A 14815-nucleotide genomic window follows, 5' to 3' on the forward strand; every position below is an offset into this window, starting at 1 on the left:
TCTCTTCCGGGACACTCCGCCCCTGGATAGCACAGACTCACCCGTCCAGATGGGATTCCTCAGCAACTAAACAGGGCCACCTGGTAGCCCAATGATCCGGTGACCAAAGGATGATCGGAGCAAGGGGGGGGGAATTCAGAAGAGCACGGGACAGCCTGGCGCACGCAGGAGCTGAGGGTTCCTGGGCTCCCTTACAGGGGACCCTGAGGCCTGCCCTGTAGGCAGGCACTCACCGCTCTGGGTGGGTAGCCTTAGAGTAGGACCTTAAAACTGTTCTTGAGCACTGGTCCTAGCATAGAGCAGGTCTGGGTTGGGGAGGGGTGCTGGGGGGCTGGGTCGTGCAAAAGAAAGACAGCCCTGCAGCAGGAGCTGGGGGAGGGGTGTTTGTGCTCTCTTCAGGGACAATCCGCCCCTGGATAGCACAGACTCACCCGTCCAGATGGGATTCCTCAGCAACTCTCAAAACATTCTTAATTCTGCAGGAGACTCTGAAAGATAAAGAAGCCTAATCCAGTCCTTCAATCACAGTAAATGTAGGTTTGTAAAGAAGAATGTTGTATTAGCCCACTCTAGTTATTTACAAAACATTTTTCATGAAGCAAGCCCCTTGAGTAGATATTGAAAGAATAGGAAGTATTGGGCTTTGGAGATATGGGTAAAACCATTGATACACAAAAATGAGGAGCCAATTTTGAATCAACAGAACCCATGTACATCTGGTGTGTGCATGTACACATGCATCTGCAATTTTAGTGCCCCTAGCAGAGAAGGGAGACAGAGACAAAAGAATACCTGGAATTTGATGAGTCAATTAGTCTGCAGTATACAGGGTGAACAAGTGAAACCTATGTGAAAGGAGGTCGAAGATGAAGACTGCCACTTGACATATCCTCTGACTTCTACAACTGTGCACACACAAGGATGTACACACACACACACACACACAAACACACACACACACACACACACACACAATTGCACATGAGAAGGAATGTTTAACCCCAGGAAACAGCTTGCAAAGCTACAGAAGGGATGAACAGGTGTTTGCCCCTAGGGATTTCAAATGCCTTGAATGAGACAGAAGAGGTCACTAAGAAGCAAGATCAACAGTGACCTGTAACAATGAGCTGGGACTTTGGGCATTTTATTACTGGTGTGTAGGGAAATGAGAGAAGCTGGTCAAGCAGGGAGTTATAAGATTAGCTCTTCCACAGAGATAGGTCACTTGGTGATAGAGTGTGGGTCTAACGGTGAAAGGGACTTGTGAACAGCTATTATGTAAGATAGTGTCTGTGTTCAATCAGGAGATAATGAGTCATAAAACTGAGGCTAAAGCAGTTAGAGGGAGGGAAAATTCTAAAATCGATGAGGCAGTAGCATCATCAGTTAGGTCTTAGTGGCTAAGCAGATGGGTGCACGAGAAAAGACGAAGAACGAGTCTATTGCGCTGGGTTTGGGTCACTAACAAACAGTGGTGTCGGACACAGTGAGAGAGCAGAGAGAAGGAGAGGCTATCTCAGAAGAGAGGAGTTGCTGTAAGTACAGACATTTCACAGTCTGTTGGCATGCTATGATGGGTGACACCTTGTGATTATTTTAAGCCAACAAGGTAAAAACTCAAGGTCCCTTGCATAGGTTTGCTTCTCAGGCTTCAGCACTGATTGAGGGGACTGAGACATTGACTTTCTTAGAAAAGCTGGATGGGGATCATAACCATTCCATTTTTGTGAAATTTAAGAATAAATATTAAAGATTATTTTTGGATTTACTACATTATTTAGTGTGTGTGTGTGTGTGTGTGTGTGTTATTTTGTGTATGTGTGTGTGCCAAATGTCCATAGTGTATGTGTGTGAGTGTAAGACAATAACTTGTATGAGTCATTTCTCTCCTTCTATTATGTAGATTCTGAAGACAGAACTCAGGTCATGGGGCTTGGTGGCAAGTACTTTTACCTGCAGAGCACCTCACCAAGCCTCAATTCTTTCATGCAATATGATAACAAAACTCTATGACTGTGAACGGAAATCTGTTAGCACAGTACTTTTGTATGGTACAGTATCACACAGAAAACGCTTGGACTGGTCCCCAACACCATATACAGAGGGCATGTTGGTACTTGTCTGTAATCTCATCATCTTGGCGGTAGGGAAAGAAAGATTGGGAGTTCAAGGTTATTCTCAGCTACAAGATGAATGCAAGGCCATTTTGGGATACATAAAACCCTGTACATATATGAAAATGTCTCAAAAAACCCCAAAATTATGTATAATTGATTTATAAAATACAATTAATAATAAGTATAAACGTATTTATAAATGTCAGCAAATTAACAAATGTAATAAATTTAAAAATCAATGAATATATAAATAAGATTTATATTGAAATAAATAATATAAACATAAATTATATATTATAAATAGTATAGATAATGAGTAAGCAAGCAAGTAAATAGTCTAAAAATCTGAATTGCTCATGGGCAGTGTGGTGGAGTCCAAGAAGATCACAAGGGAACAGGTCACAGACTCCTTCCCGATGACACTGTAGACCTGACACATTGCAGAAGGTAATCTGTACAATGGCAGGCTTTGCCATGCAGGTTAAGCTTTGTCCTCTGGCTCCTACACCATCAGCTGTCTCTGGTGTTTTCCTCAACAAAGACTCTGAATGCTATTGTTCATGAGTTGTCCAGTTTTCACCCAATTTCCAACAGGAATCCTACCAAAATAATCACTTCAAAGGATTTGGCAGTGGGGGTTAAGCAATCTTTGGCTTTCCCCGCTTGTGCTTCTCATTGTCCCCTTGCTTCCCCAATGTGCCAGCAGTTCCTACACTCCAGCTTTCTTCCTCTTCAGTGTCCAGGTTGTGAGTCAGGGACATACCTCTGTATAGTCTGTTAACTGATGACATGGGCCTGGAGAAGCAGAGATTTCCTTCCTTGGACTTCACTGAAAGCAATTCTGATCTAAATTCCTGTATCTGGGAGACTCAGAAGGGGCATAGCATATTGTCGTTTTTTCTTAAATTAAAACTTGACTTCACTAAAGGCCATGGGGGGTGGGAATAAAGATAGCTCACATAAAATACAAGGAAAGCTTCAAGCCAGGTGGCACCGTGTGCTTCTGCACTTGGAGGGCAGGAAAATTGAAAGTAAATTATTCTCAGCTGTAGGGTGAGTTCCAGCCACATGAACTACATAACAGCACCTTGTCTCTAAAGAAAAGCAATGTGGTTTTATGACAAATTTTCAGGACGGGACATGGTCTGTTCCCTACCATGCCAGTTTGTGAGCACAATATTAATGCTCAAAGACACTAAGTGGAGTACTCACACACCTTTCAGAGCATCGTCTTAAGTCTCTTTCCTTCTAGTTTATAACCATTCAATTCATAAGAAAATATAAACCTATTTTGCAGAGTTGTTAAAATTCAGAGAAATATGCAAAAAAATTCCAAAATATTAGACAATTTTTTATATTATATATATTGAAAGTAAATCTAATGTTACCTTCTGGATTTGATACAGAAATACAATGAAAGGTACTACGTCAAAGTTTCTTTTAAAGAACTTGTAAATTGACTAAAACAGGAGGAATGTAGAACATACAGTTGCCAACATCACAGCTTGAAATGGGGGGGGGGAATTAAGAGAGGATAATGGAGTAAATAATATAATCAAAGAGTAATGTATAAATATGTGTAGCATCTGTAACTATATAAAAGGAAAATCCTCATTAAGTACTTAATTTATTAGAGAAAAATTTCTGGGACTTTAAACTGTTTTGAGAGCGGCTGAGGTCTGGAGATATGACTCAGCGGTTAAGGGAGATTGCTGTTCTTCTGGAGGACCCAAGTTTGGTTCCTAGCACATCAGTTAGCTCTCAATTACCTGTAATTCTAGGTTCAGGGTGTTCAATGCCCTTTTTAGGCCTATGTGGGCACCTGCACTCATGTTACCACACATGCAAACACACGCACCACACAACACACAAATACATATACTAAAATAAAGAAAATCTTTAGGTATTTAGAACAAGAAGATTAATCATGCCCAAATTATTTATTGTGTGCTTTAAGGGGTCATTCTCTGACATTCATACACATCTATAGAATTAATTTATCAGTCAAATGTGAGCACAGTATTATAACGTGAATAATGGTGTCTGTCTGGAATATTGACAAAGCAGTGAACTGACCAACTATTACTTAACAGACCCTTCTGCTCAGAGTAGTCAGATATGAATAAAGGTCATGTTAGATAATTCAGTAGATTTATGATCTGAGCTCAGTTTGGTGGCATGGAGGAATTTAAGGTGCTCCATATAGAAAACAATGGCCCTTGCTTTGTTCTAAAGAACAGCAAGAAGAAAGATAAACAACAGTGTTAACAGTTCCCTTCCACACACTGACCCCTGTATCAGTCTCATTAAAAAAAGAACAAGGCAAAATACCTATTTTTGCCATATTTTTTTTTATGTTCTTCCTCATCAGTCTATCAAATGCTTGGCATTTGCTGACTGCCAGTGAAACAAGAAATAGAAAATAAGGTAAAGTAAACATACCGAGACAGACCCATGGAAACCAGAGACACAAAGGCTTATAGAAAATGTGGGCAAGGGAAGCAGCTGGTAGATTCACTAGCATACCATTGAGACCTTCATGGTTAGGACAACATAGGACTGCAAAAGATGGGACTGAATGAAGGGGGTGGGAGGTGAGTAAAGACAGCAAAGTCCCTCAAGGATGTTGTCAGTAACATGAAGAAAGTAAGTAGAACAGAACAACCACACAAACTGCAGCGGTGCCTCCAGGAAATCTTGTCTGTCTAAGTTGATTACAGGTGGATAAAAACCAGCTTGTCTTTTAGAAGAGCCTGTTAATCTGAATGAAATGATTGTATCTTAGATTTTGAGAAGCACTTCATGTTTGTGGCTGTGTGTTCTTAAGTATCCGTGATAAATAACAAAACAAAAAAAAACTACATGTGTTGAAAACTCCATCTGCTCTACAGTGAAATTTTCTAAACCACACGAATTTATTTTGTTTTTTAAAAAAAGCCAAGCTACACTAAATTAGAATGCGGTGTGATTTGTAAAAAAGAAATTGTTTGTAAATAATGTAATATAATTAGCATAATCCTTAAATAAATGCCTCGTTGGTTGCAATTCAATAAATGGTGCTTGTTTAAGGATGTCTGTTGAGGAAATTCTATTAAAGATGCTCTTATTTACACTCTTCGTTTTGCAGATGTTGGTCCTTCCTTTTTGTCACCTTGGTTGAGATAGAGTGTTTTGTTCATTATGGCCACATATATCAAGAAAGGTGAAACCTTAGAGTGCAGGGATTTCCCCCTTCTCTTCCTCTCATCTCCCTAGAGGAGATCTGGAATCACCGATGTTGGGGCAAGCATGTCTGTCTTTTACATGCTCTCTGGTGACCTAATCAAGTCCTTAAGGTTGTGTCAGAAATACTTTACTTATGGAGCTAACTCGCTAGCATTTTTTTAAAATGTATCAGCACTATGGGACAAAGAAGCCAACTTCCAACATTTTTTTAAATGTCTTGGCACTATGGGACAAAGAAGGATTTACAAGTCACTTGTTTTGTGTAGTAACAATATACTTCATTTCTGGCAGGTAAGCTTTATCATCGGATCAAGCAAAGTGACTGGACTTTTTGTTTAGGTTTTGGTTTTCTTCTATTTTGTTTTTCTGCCATATTGAGCTCAAAGTGATTACAAGAGAAATTTGAGCTTCTAATTCAGAGGATTGGACTTGTGAATATGTTCCAATTGAAGTTATTATTCAAAAAGGCAGTAAAATGTCTAACATCCTCAAAATTAAAAGAACAGAAAACATACTATCCTGTGTGTTAGTGGTGTCACAGTAACAGTACATTCCCATTTCTACCCTATCAATCCCTATGCTTTCTGTAGAATGTTGTCTTCTCTTCAGTGTTGTTAAACTAACAAAAAATGCAATATTTCCATAGAAAAAAATGAGTCCATTTATCCTTCATTTCAGAAACATAAAGCAAAGACAAAAAGGGTAAGACTGTCAGATTCTTACAGTGAGCGATCCTGTGGCCTTTCTTCATAAATGTTTGCCTGGTTACAGCTAGTGTAGAGTATGTTATTAAGACCGTGAGGAATAGTTTGGTAAAACTTCATAAAGCTGTGTCCACAGAACTATAAATAGCAAATGAAGTTGACTCTCAGGATGTGTGTCTCTATGTAACACAGATGCTGCCCCACTGAATGGAAGGGTTCATACACAGCCAGTCTGCTGTTAGACAGCTGGCTAGTCTAGCAGGTGATGCTGTTCCAGGGACAGGGTAGTCATCACATCCTTTGCACATAAGGTAGGAGCTGAATGCTGACTGCTGCCTAGACGATATATTGTCCATGTGATTATTGATAGCCACTTTGATTATGGGTTTACTCTATTGACATTACATGATATTAAGATACTCATAATTATATTTGCATATATTTAGTCCTTCTGATAAGTCTTCCCTAAAATTTCTTTTTCTCTAAATTTCAAGTTTTATTCTTCTCATATGTCTGATCAAGTTGACATTTATTAGTTACTTTCTACAGGTCAGAACTTTTCCTAGAAGCATAAAAATATTTTGTTCAAAATTCTGCCAAGTTAGAGATCTGGTTATTAGTGTACTTCATTGTTCTTCCTGAGTCAGAATATTGTATAGCTCTGACCCAGTTCCAGCTTGCTCATGGGTGCCATGCTCAGGGACCTTCCTAGAGTTTAAGCCTTCATCTTTTCCTAACTTGTATTGGAAACGCAACATGGGCCACAGATGGAAAATGAAGGAATGAGGCATGTCAGAGACTGCAGTACTTTATGTGGTCCCATGTGCTCTTCAGGCTCAGCCCCTCACATGTCCAGACGTTCATTTTATAGTGGATTGTTGCTGCATGCATTCAGTTTATAGTGGGAAGTTTGGGTCACACTGTCATTTTGTAATTCATTTTGCAGGTAATTATTTAATTTTCATCTATTACTGGGCTTTCTTGAGTCTTGGCTTTCTAGTTAAACTGCACACAAGACAAGGACTATTCTAGTGATGCTATGGGAACCTTTGTTCTTCATATGCGTTTTCAGCTTGAATTTCTCTTTTTTTCCTGTGACATTTTTCTAGGTTTGTAGAGGAACAATGTCAACATGTTCTATAGTCTTTATGATCACCATTACTTTTGTTGTAACCAGGTGGAACAAGCATTTGTTCTTTCAGCCCTTCCTTGTCATCTCTACCAACATGTCACTCCAGGTCTCCACCAATGACAGTTGATGACTCTCAGCTGCATCTTCGTCTATAGATTACCCATATTTTATTTCCTCCCTTGGAAGAAGAATAATTATTTCAAGCCCCACACAACAGATATACAATACACACACACATACACCATAACCAAAAAATTCCACCCATTCTCAATAATTTAATTTTGAAGGTATATTTTCTGGATCTCTTCTCTAGTATTAATTACTGTCTCTGGGTTCCCAAAGGAAAGACTTGAATTATTCAGTAAAATGATTTGAAGATATCTTTTTTACAAAGAGACTATTTAAAGAGTTGAAACCATGGCAAACCACAGAGTGACCTGCTATAATCTTAAGCTAAGAGCAGCCAAGTCATCATCGTCACTATGAATGCAGTGAGGAGCTGTTCCCAGACACAGAATTATAGTATAGACTTATGAATAGTGTTGGTAATATCATTTAAAGTTCACAGCTGGCCTGAGGTTACATTGCAGGATGGCACTATGAAAATAAATGATCTGGTTTTACATACTTCCTTCTAATTGTGAAAAAGCTATAATGATGACACACTATAGGAGCCAGAGGCATAATATGGGGACTTTGGGGTTCCTCTAAATTAACTTACTGAATCAGAAGTGTATAGTGAATCTTATGCTATATGAAAAATGTTTCTCTATATATTTCATTCTCTTTCTTGGAGCTAAAGTAAGTCCCCAACTTGTTTAAAGATGGAATAGAAAAAAAGAGTTGCATGCAAATATGTACGGATGATATTATGAGTAGGCACAATTTTACCTGTATCTCACTCTTCATTCACCGATACTTTCATGTGCTAGGACCATGCTACGTCAAACCCCAAATCTGATGGTTAATCTTCCTCCCCCCTGCTTTTCTCGGAATTCAAAGTGCAACTTGAAAATACAGACTTCTCAGAGTAGTGTATAAAATCTATCTTGCTGTCTAGAAAATATTCATGCACAATGAGGATTTCAAGGACAGATATTTGTGGGTCACTGAGCCCACATCTCTACAGTCGATCTCAATTAACACTCATTTATTCTAGAGGAACTCCTGCATTCTCACATCGCCCACTGGTGGTCACCTGATGGAGAGAGACTTGCCTTCCTGATGATAAATGATTCCTTGGTGCCTAATATGGTTATTCCTCGGTTTACTGGAACACTGTACCCCAAAGCAAAGCAGTACCCATACCCCAAGGTAAGCAATGCAAAAGGGCTATTTTCTTCATTCTTTCTGCATCAGTGACTTGATGGACAACACGCTTGTTTCAAGAAAAAGTGCCTCTGAAACAGAGGCTTCCTATCTGTAGACAAAGCCAACAATTCTAAATTTGTCACTTGAAGTCAACACAAAGAGTGTGGCTAGAAAAAGTTACAAATGGGGCTAGAGGGATTGTTCAGGCAACAAATTACTTGTTGTATTAGCAGAATGACTTGAATTTGATCCTCTCTAAACTATGTTAAAAAGCAATGCTTGGAAGTGCTTACTTGTAATACCTTAAGATGGATATAGGTGTACCCCTGTGGCTCATTGGCCAGCTAGACTAAAGCTCATGGTGAACTCCTGGCCAACAATAAACTCTATCTCACAAAAAAAGGGGGAGAACACCAGAGGAATGGCAGCAAAAGAACCTCTGGCCTCCATACAAATGCATACACATGCTCTCTCTCCCTCCCCCGCCCCCCCCTCTCTCTCTCTCACACACACACACACACACACACACAGCGAGAGAGAGAGAGAGAGAGAGAGAGAGAGAGAGAGAGAGAGAGAGAGAGAGAGAGAGACATACTGCTGTACGTCTTCCCTTCTGATGCTCACATTTGATTTTTTTTTTCTTTTCACCTACTGAGTTAAAAAGAAGGTGAGAAGAGAAGAGAGACAAACCTAAGGTGATGACAAAAGCTTCTCCTAGGTACAACCTTGGAGTTGTGAATAGATTATAAAATGAAGGAATATTACAGCTAAGTAAGTTAGGTCTTTTAGTTTTAAAAAAAAGTTTAGTTGCTTTCAAATGATTTCTTAGGGCAGTAAATGTGCTATAAGTTAATGTGTATTTTAATTCTCTCATAAAAATTGACTGAGCATAAAAAAATCTCCAGTCAAGAATAGATGAATCGTAAAGGGCTCAGTAAAGAATAGAACAAGCGTAAAGAATTTACTAGTTAGTACATTAATATCAGCATTATTTTGGCAGAAACTAATAAGGAATGTGGTTTATGAAATGCTGCTTTTGAGTCCTATCCAGAGGTAGATAAGAGAGATAAAAAGGGTTTATAGGACAAGAATGGAAATCTTGCCTAGACAAAACTACTCCCAAGTATTGAACGAGGCTTCTAGGACAAGAACACAAATAAATTGTAAAGCACTTGGGTTCCTCTTGCAGGTCCTTTTGAATGCCTCAAGGTTTCCTGTGTGGTAGTAGTAGTGGGTGCAGTGATGGTAGTGGTGGTAATAGTGTGTGTGTGTGTGTGTGTGTGTGTGTGTGTGTGTGTGTGTGTGTGTGTTGCATATCATGAGTGTGCGAAACCCAGAGGTAGGATGTTGCATGTCTTCCTCAATCACTGGGTGCCTTATTTTTTGAGACGGTGGATCTCACTGAACCTAAAGCTCAGCAATTCAGCTGGGCTGGCTGGTAAGTGGACTCCAGGAATTCTCTTTCTTAACCTTTCAAGATACCCCTAGATATATATGACTATGACCAAGTTTTCATTTAATGTGAGATTCAAACCCAGATCTCCATCTTTACACCACATTTATCTGTCTTAGCCATCTCAGGCACTTTAAATTCTCTTATAAAAAGAAATTGTAATATTTCATGTTTGAGAATTTCATAGATGTACGCAATCCATTTTGATCATATATAATCCCTATTACTTGACTACAAATTCTACGGAACCCTGTTCCAACAATTCTGCTACAAAACTTTGTATCCTCATCTTTAATTTTTATTTTATTTTACTTTTGGTTTTGAAACACAGTTTCTCTGTAGCTTTGAAACCTGTCCAGGGACTGTAGACCAGACTGGCCTCGAACTCATGTAGATCTGCCTGTCTCTGCCTCCTGAGTGCTGGGATTAAAGGCCTGCGCCACCACCACGGAATTATTCTCTTCATTGTTATAACCCTCTGAGTTTAATTGGTACTTTCCATATATTCATGGGTGTGAGGCTATACATTTGGAGTTTCAGGAACCTATCATAGCCACACTACTGAAGAAAAAACGCCACCATAGCCACCAACTGCCAATAACTCCTCTATTAGTGATGAGGCTAGAGGTTCCCACCAAACCCCATGCCATAGTGATGACTGATGTGGTCTTGTGCTGTCAGTCTCTCTTTTAAACACCTCTCTCTCCAATGAATAACAGATAAGGAGCATGTGGTGAGTCCATTTATGCATTATTCATGCCAAGAGGTCTTCTTTGTGGATTTTTAGCTCCTAATTATGCAAACCAAGAAACTGTTTCTACTCTTTGTGGTGGGGTACACCTTTGAAGGTCAGACTCTGATCTCCCTTTTCAACACGTAAGTACTAGGAATCATACCCATGGCATCATGGGAGGTGGCAAGCCCCTTTACCCACCCAAATACCTCCCTGACCCCCAAGAAGCTGTTTTTGTGCACTGATTCAGAGAAATATGCTTTGTTTTTCTCAAGTGCATATATCTTTGCTAACCTTGAACTTTATCAAGGTTTACTGCATAATACCCAGAAAAATAAATAAAGAAAAGTCATCACACATGTTAGGCCAGTCTGCTGTGGAAATACAGCAAGACTGCAATAAGTTTGAGACTACTTACCTGTTCCATTTCCTAAACACCACATTCGGGCATTCCAGAGAGAAAGAAAATGAATATTGTTTCAGGAACAGAATGTCTGCAATTCCTGATGCCACCTCTTTCTTCTTCTGATGGTTGTAGTGTTAAACAAAGGATTGGCAGTAATGAACTTCCATGATTGGAAATGTTATTCTTGATATTCTTCAGATGGAACTAGTGTAGAAGGCACCAAGTCAGTGCTCTTCAGAAAATTGCAGTCTGTCCCTACAATGGGAGACTCTTGTTTGCAAAACAGCTTCATCATTTTTATGCAAAAAAATCATGTGACTTTTTCACAATTATAAGTTAAGCCATGCTTTTGTGGTTGATGGTTTGAACCTGTAAATATATACCAGCACTTTTTGCACACTAGATAACTGAACTTTCTTCTCCAATATATTAATTCCTTCCCTACTTTATTTAGTAATGGTGGTGAAATCTTATCTAGCAATTACAGAAAAAGGTAAAGGACCAGTGCAGTAAAGGAATGTGCAGCTGTATGTACACAAATGAGTGAGTTCAGTGCCATGGAAGAGACAACACAGCAATTTATTTCTCAAGAGTGGAACTTACAATTGATTTTCATTTTTTAAAAAATAATGTGTTTATATATGTCTTGAAATCACTCTCTCAGCTTTGGACAGTTCCAGGTCTCACCATGTAAGAAAATTAAGACTCATAAATGGAGAAATATAAATATTTGAGAAAATTAAAATATGTCAGAAATTCACATTCAAAATCATTATAGGTAATTTATCATTCAATAATATATGGCTATTTTTATTTTTATTGATTTTTATTGAGCTCTACATTTTTCTCTCCTCCCTTCCCTGCCCCCCCAACCCTCTCCCAAGATCCCCATCCTCCAAATTTTCTCAGGAGATCTTGTCTTTTTCTACTTCCCATGTAGATTAGATCTATGTATGTCTCTCTTAGGGTCCTTATTGTTGTCTGTTTTCTCTGGAATTGTGATTTGTGGGCTTGTTTTCTTTGCTTTAATGTATGGCTTTTTTAGACATGATTCTGTGTATCTATCAATTTGAACAAAGTTCTGGGTTCTAGTAGACATTTTTCTTTTGTTTTGGGGGAGGCTACCATTTTATCCATTGTTTAATCTTCATGCAGTCACTTATCTTTCAAAAATGGATAAAATGAGATATTAAAAGGTTAAGTGCTCCTTTAAAAGGCATAGTTATGAGTTAGATAGATGACAGCAGTTAATAGCACTTGCTGCTCTTATAGAGTACCTGGGTTCTGTTCCCGGCACCCACGTTGGGTATAACTACCGACAGCCAGTAACTGTAGCTCTTGGGAATCTGATGATATCTTCTTAACTCTGCAGATACCTGTATGCACATACGTACACACACTTACACACACATAACCTCAAATTTATGCGTATGATTTTTAAAGATACATCTTTTAAGTTACAGCTATTTCAGGACAGGAAGATAATATAAATACCCGTCCTATAGATCAGCTGTTATTTTATAGAGGCTCAGAAAACCTGAACACCTGCCTGAGAATCACAGATACTGGCTGGGGTCCATTTGCCCCATGTACATACACATCCAGACTCAGCTATTTATGGGGAGCAGAGAGTCTCACCACATCAACACATGAGCGTGTGAAGAATGTTCCAAGTGGGCACTGACTGCCAATGGCAGTATTAAAAATAAAACCTGGAACTAGGGATATAGGGGATATAGCTCATCTTTTGCACACCATGTGTGGGGAACTTTGATAATCCAGACATTATCTGGATTATCCAGATAAAATAATCCAGGCCTGGTGTTGAAAGCTCGTGATCCCAGTACTGGGGAGGCAGAAATAGGAAGATATCCAGGACTCACTGGCTAGCCAGCCTAGCCTCCTTGGAGAGCTCCAGATGATGAGAGGCTTTTGTTTCTAAGGATGTGAGCTATGTTTGTGAGGATGACACCTAGGCTTGTACCTTGCTATTTACATATATATGCACATGCACTTCATGCCACATGCGTGTCCACACATCCACATACTTAAAAAAAAAACCTAAAAGTGAAAAAGCATATTACCATACTAAACCAAATGACCATACCCTTGTCTGGATGTGGCTTTTATGTGAGAGGACCACCCATGTACTTAAGATACCAGATTTCAAAGAAAGTTGGGGTTTAGGTCCTTGTAGTCACAAGAATTTCAGTGTCTTTTTGAATATGTCTTTCATTTTCAAACTTACTCCTTTCTACCCTAGTTTTAAATGATCTTTAGTTTTCCCATCACAAATTCAGGTTCAATTTGCTTGAGTACAATAAACTTTGAGAAAGTGACACTTTAGGAATCGAGATAACGCCAAGTTCATACTAAATTGCTACTTAAATTAAGCTAGATTTAAAAACTGGTGCAGCAAAACTCTGCATGGTCAGATATACTGATGAAACACTTACACCAAACAAATATATTTGGATTTTATTTAATTCAGCATGATTTGGTGCTCATAAAGTACCCTATCATTAGCAACTCAGCACAAAAGAGATGCGGAGTTCTCTCTCTCTAACCTCAGGTTAATCTCCTTAATTAAAACATTATCTCGTTTAATGACAATTTAGTTGCCAGTAAAACAAGGTTAATTATTATTGAGGCTTGCATTTCAGAATCATGGAGGAAGGGATTCTGTGGATTTGTAGTCTTTGTGGCAAATGTGACTGTTGAAAGCAAAGAGATGAGCCCTCTAATTTGCACACACTCTGAATGATACAAATATTAAAAAGTGCAAATGAACTCACTACATTTGCTTAATTCCAAACCCCATGGAAAAGTAAAAATGTAACTGTGATTATGAAATGCTGAATAGCAAAATCTGGGAGCCAGCCTGATGCCTCAGTGAGGTGCCTTTATATAAAAATGGTCTCGTGTACAATTTTTAATTTGCATTCAAGTGGAAGCACAGGTGCGAATTTATGGTTTCAGTGGCAGATTCTCTTAAAGAAATGATCAGGCTTTGTGTGTCTTTCACAAAAGTAAAATAAGCTATCCGTAAGAGTTCACACAAAGATCCAATCTAACTTAATGTCCTTATTTGTCTAGTTAGTATATTTAATTATAAAACTATAAGCACAAATTTCTCTAACTGGATAAGAATTAGTATCATAAAAACCCCAATTATTTAATGCATGGCTATATCCTCTTATGGATAGCTTATTAAGCACCTCTTTGTTATGTAATACATCAATGCTATGACATTTTATCCAATGAAAGAAAACATTTTTCTCACAATATCTGCTTTTGGAAATATTTTCAGAGGAATATCTGTCACAGTTTTTAAAATCAAGTAAATTGTGCATTGGAATTTTAGTCACATAATTTATGGTGCATTATAGCAGAGCCAACATTTGAACTCAGATTCCTCTGAATCACAGATGTAGGTAACCTAGATCTCAAAACACATTCCAGACACCAGCAGTGATCATATTGTGCTGGAGGTGGGTGTCATCTCCTCTGGACCAGTCTCATGAAACTAACTTCTGACAGTAGTGAGGTATGGTCAGATATAAAGAAAACAGGTATATTTGATAGATACTAGATAGATGATAGATAGATAGATAGATGATAGATAGATAGATAGATGATAGATAGATAGATAGATGATAGATAGATAGATAGATGATAGATAGATAGATAGATAGATAGATAGATAGATAGATAGATAGATAGATAGATAGATA

The 14815-nt window shown here is 38.6% G+C and overlaps 1 protein-coding gene across 3 annotated transcripts in view; it reads left to right on the forward strand.

The window, feature by feature from the left end:
• Dpp10 (dipeptidyl peptidase like 10) overlaps positions 1-14815 on the forward strand; it is a 1582239-nt gene that overhangs the window by 1476952 nt on the left and 90472 nt on the right. For all 3 annotated transcript variants that reach the window (XM_005348249.3, XM_005348248.3, XM_026779943.1), the window contains exon 9: positions 8338-8492. In XM_005348249.3, the coding sequence (XP_005348306.1) occupies positions 8338-8492 (155 nt within the window). The remainder of the gene's footprint in view (positions 1-8337; positions 8493-14815) is intronic.

The sequence above is a fragment of the Microtus ochrogaster genome, chromosome 6, assembly GCF_000317375.1.
Source record: "Microtus ochrogaster isolate Prairie Vole_2 chromosome 6, MicOch1.0, whole genome shotgun sequence".
NCBI lineage: Eukaryota > Metazoa > Chordata > Mammalia > Rodentia > Cricetidae > Microtus > Microtus ochrogaster.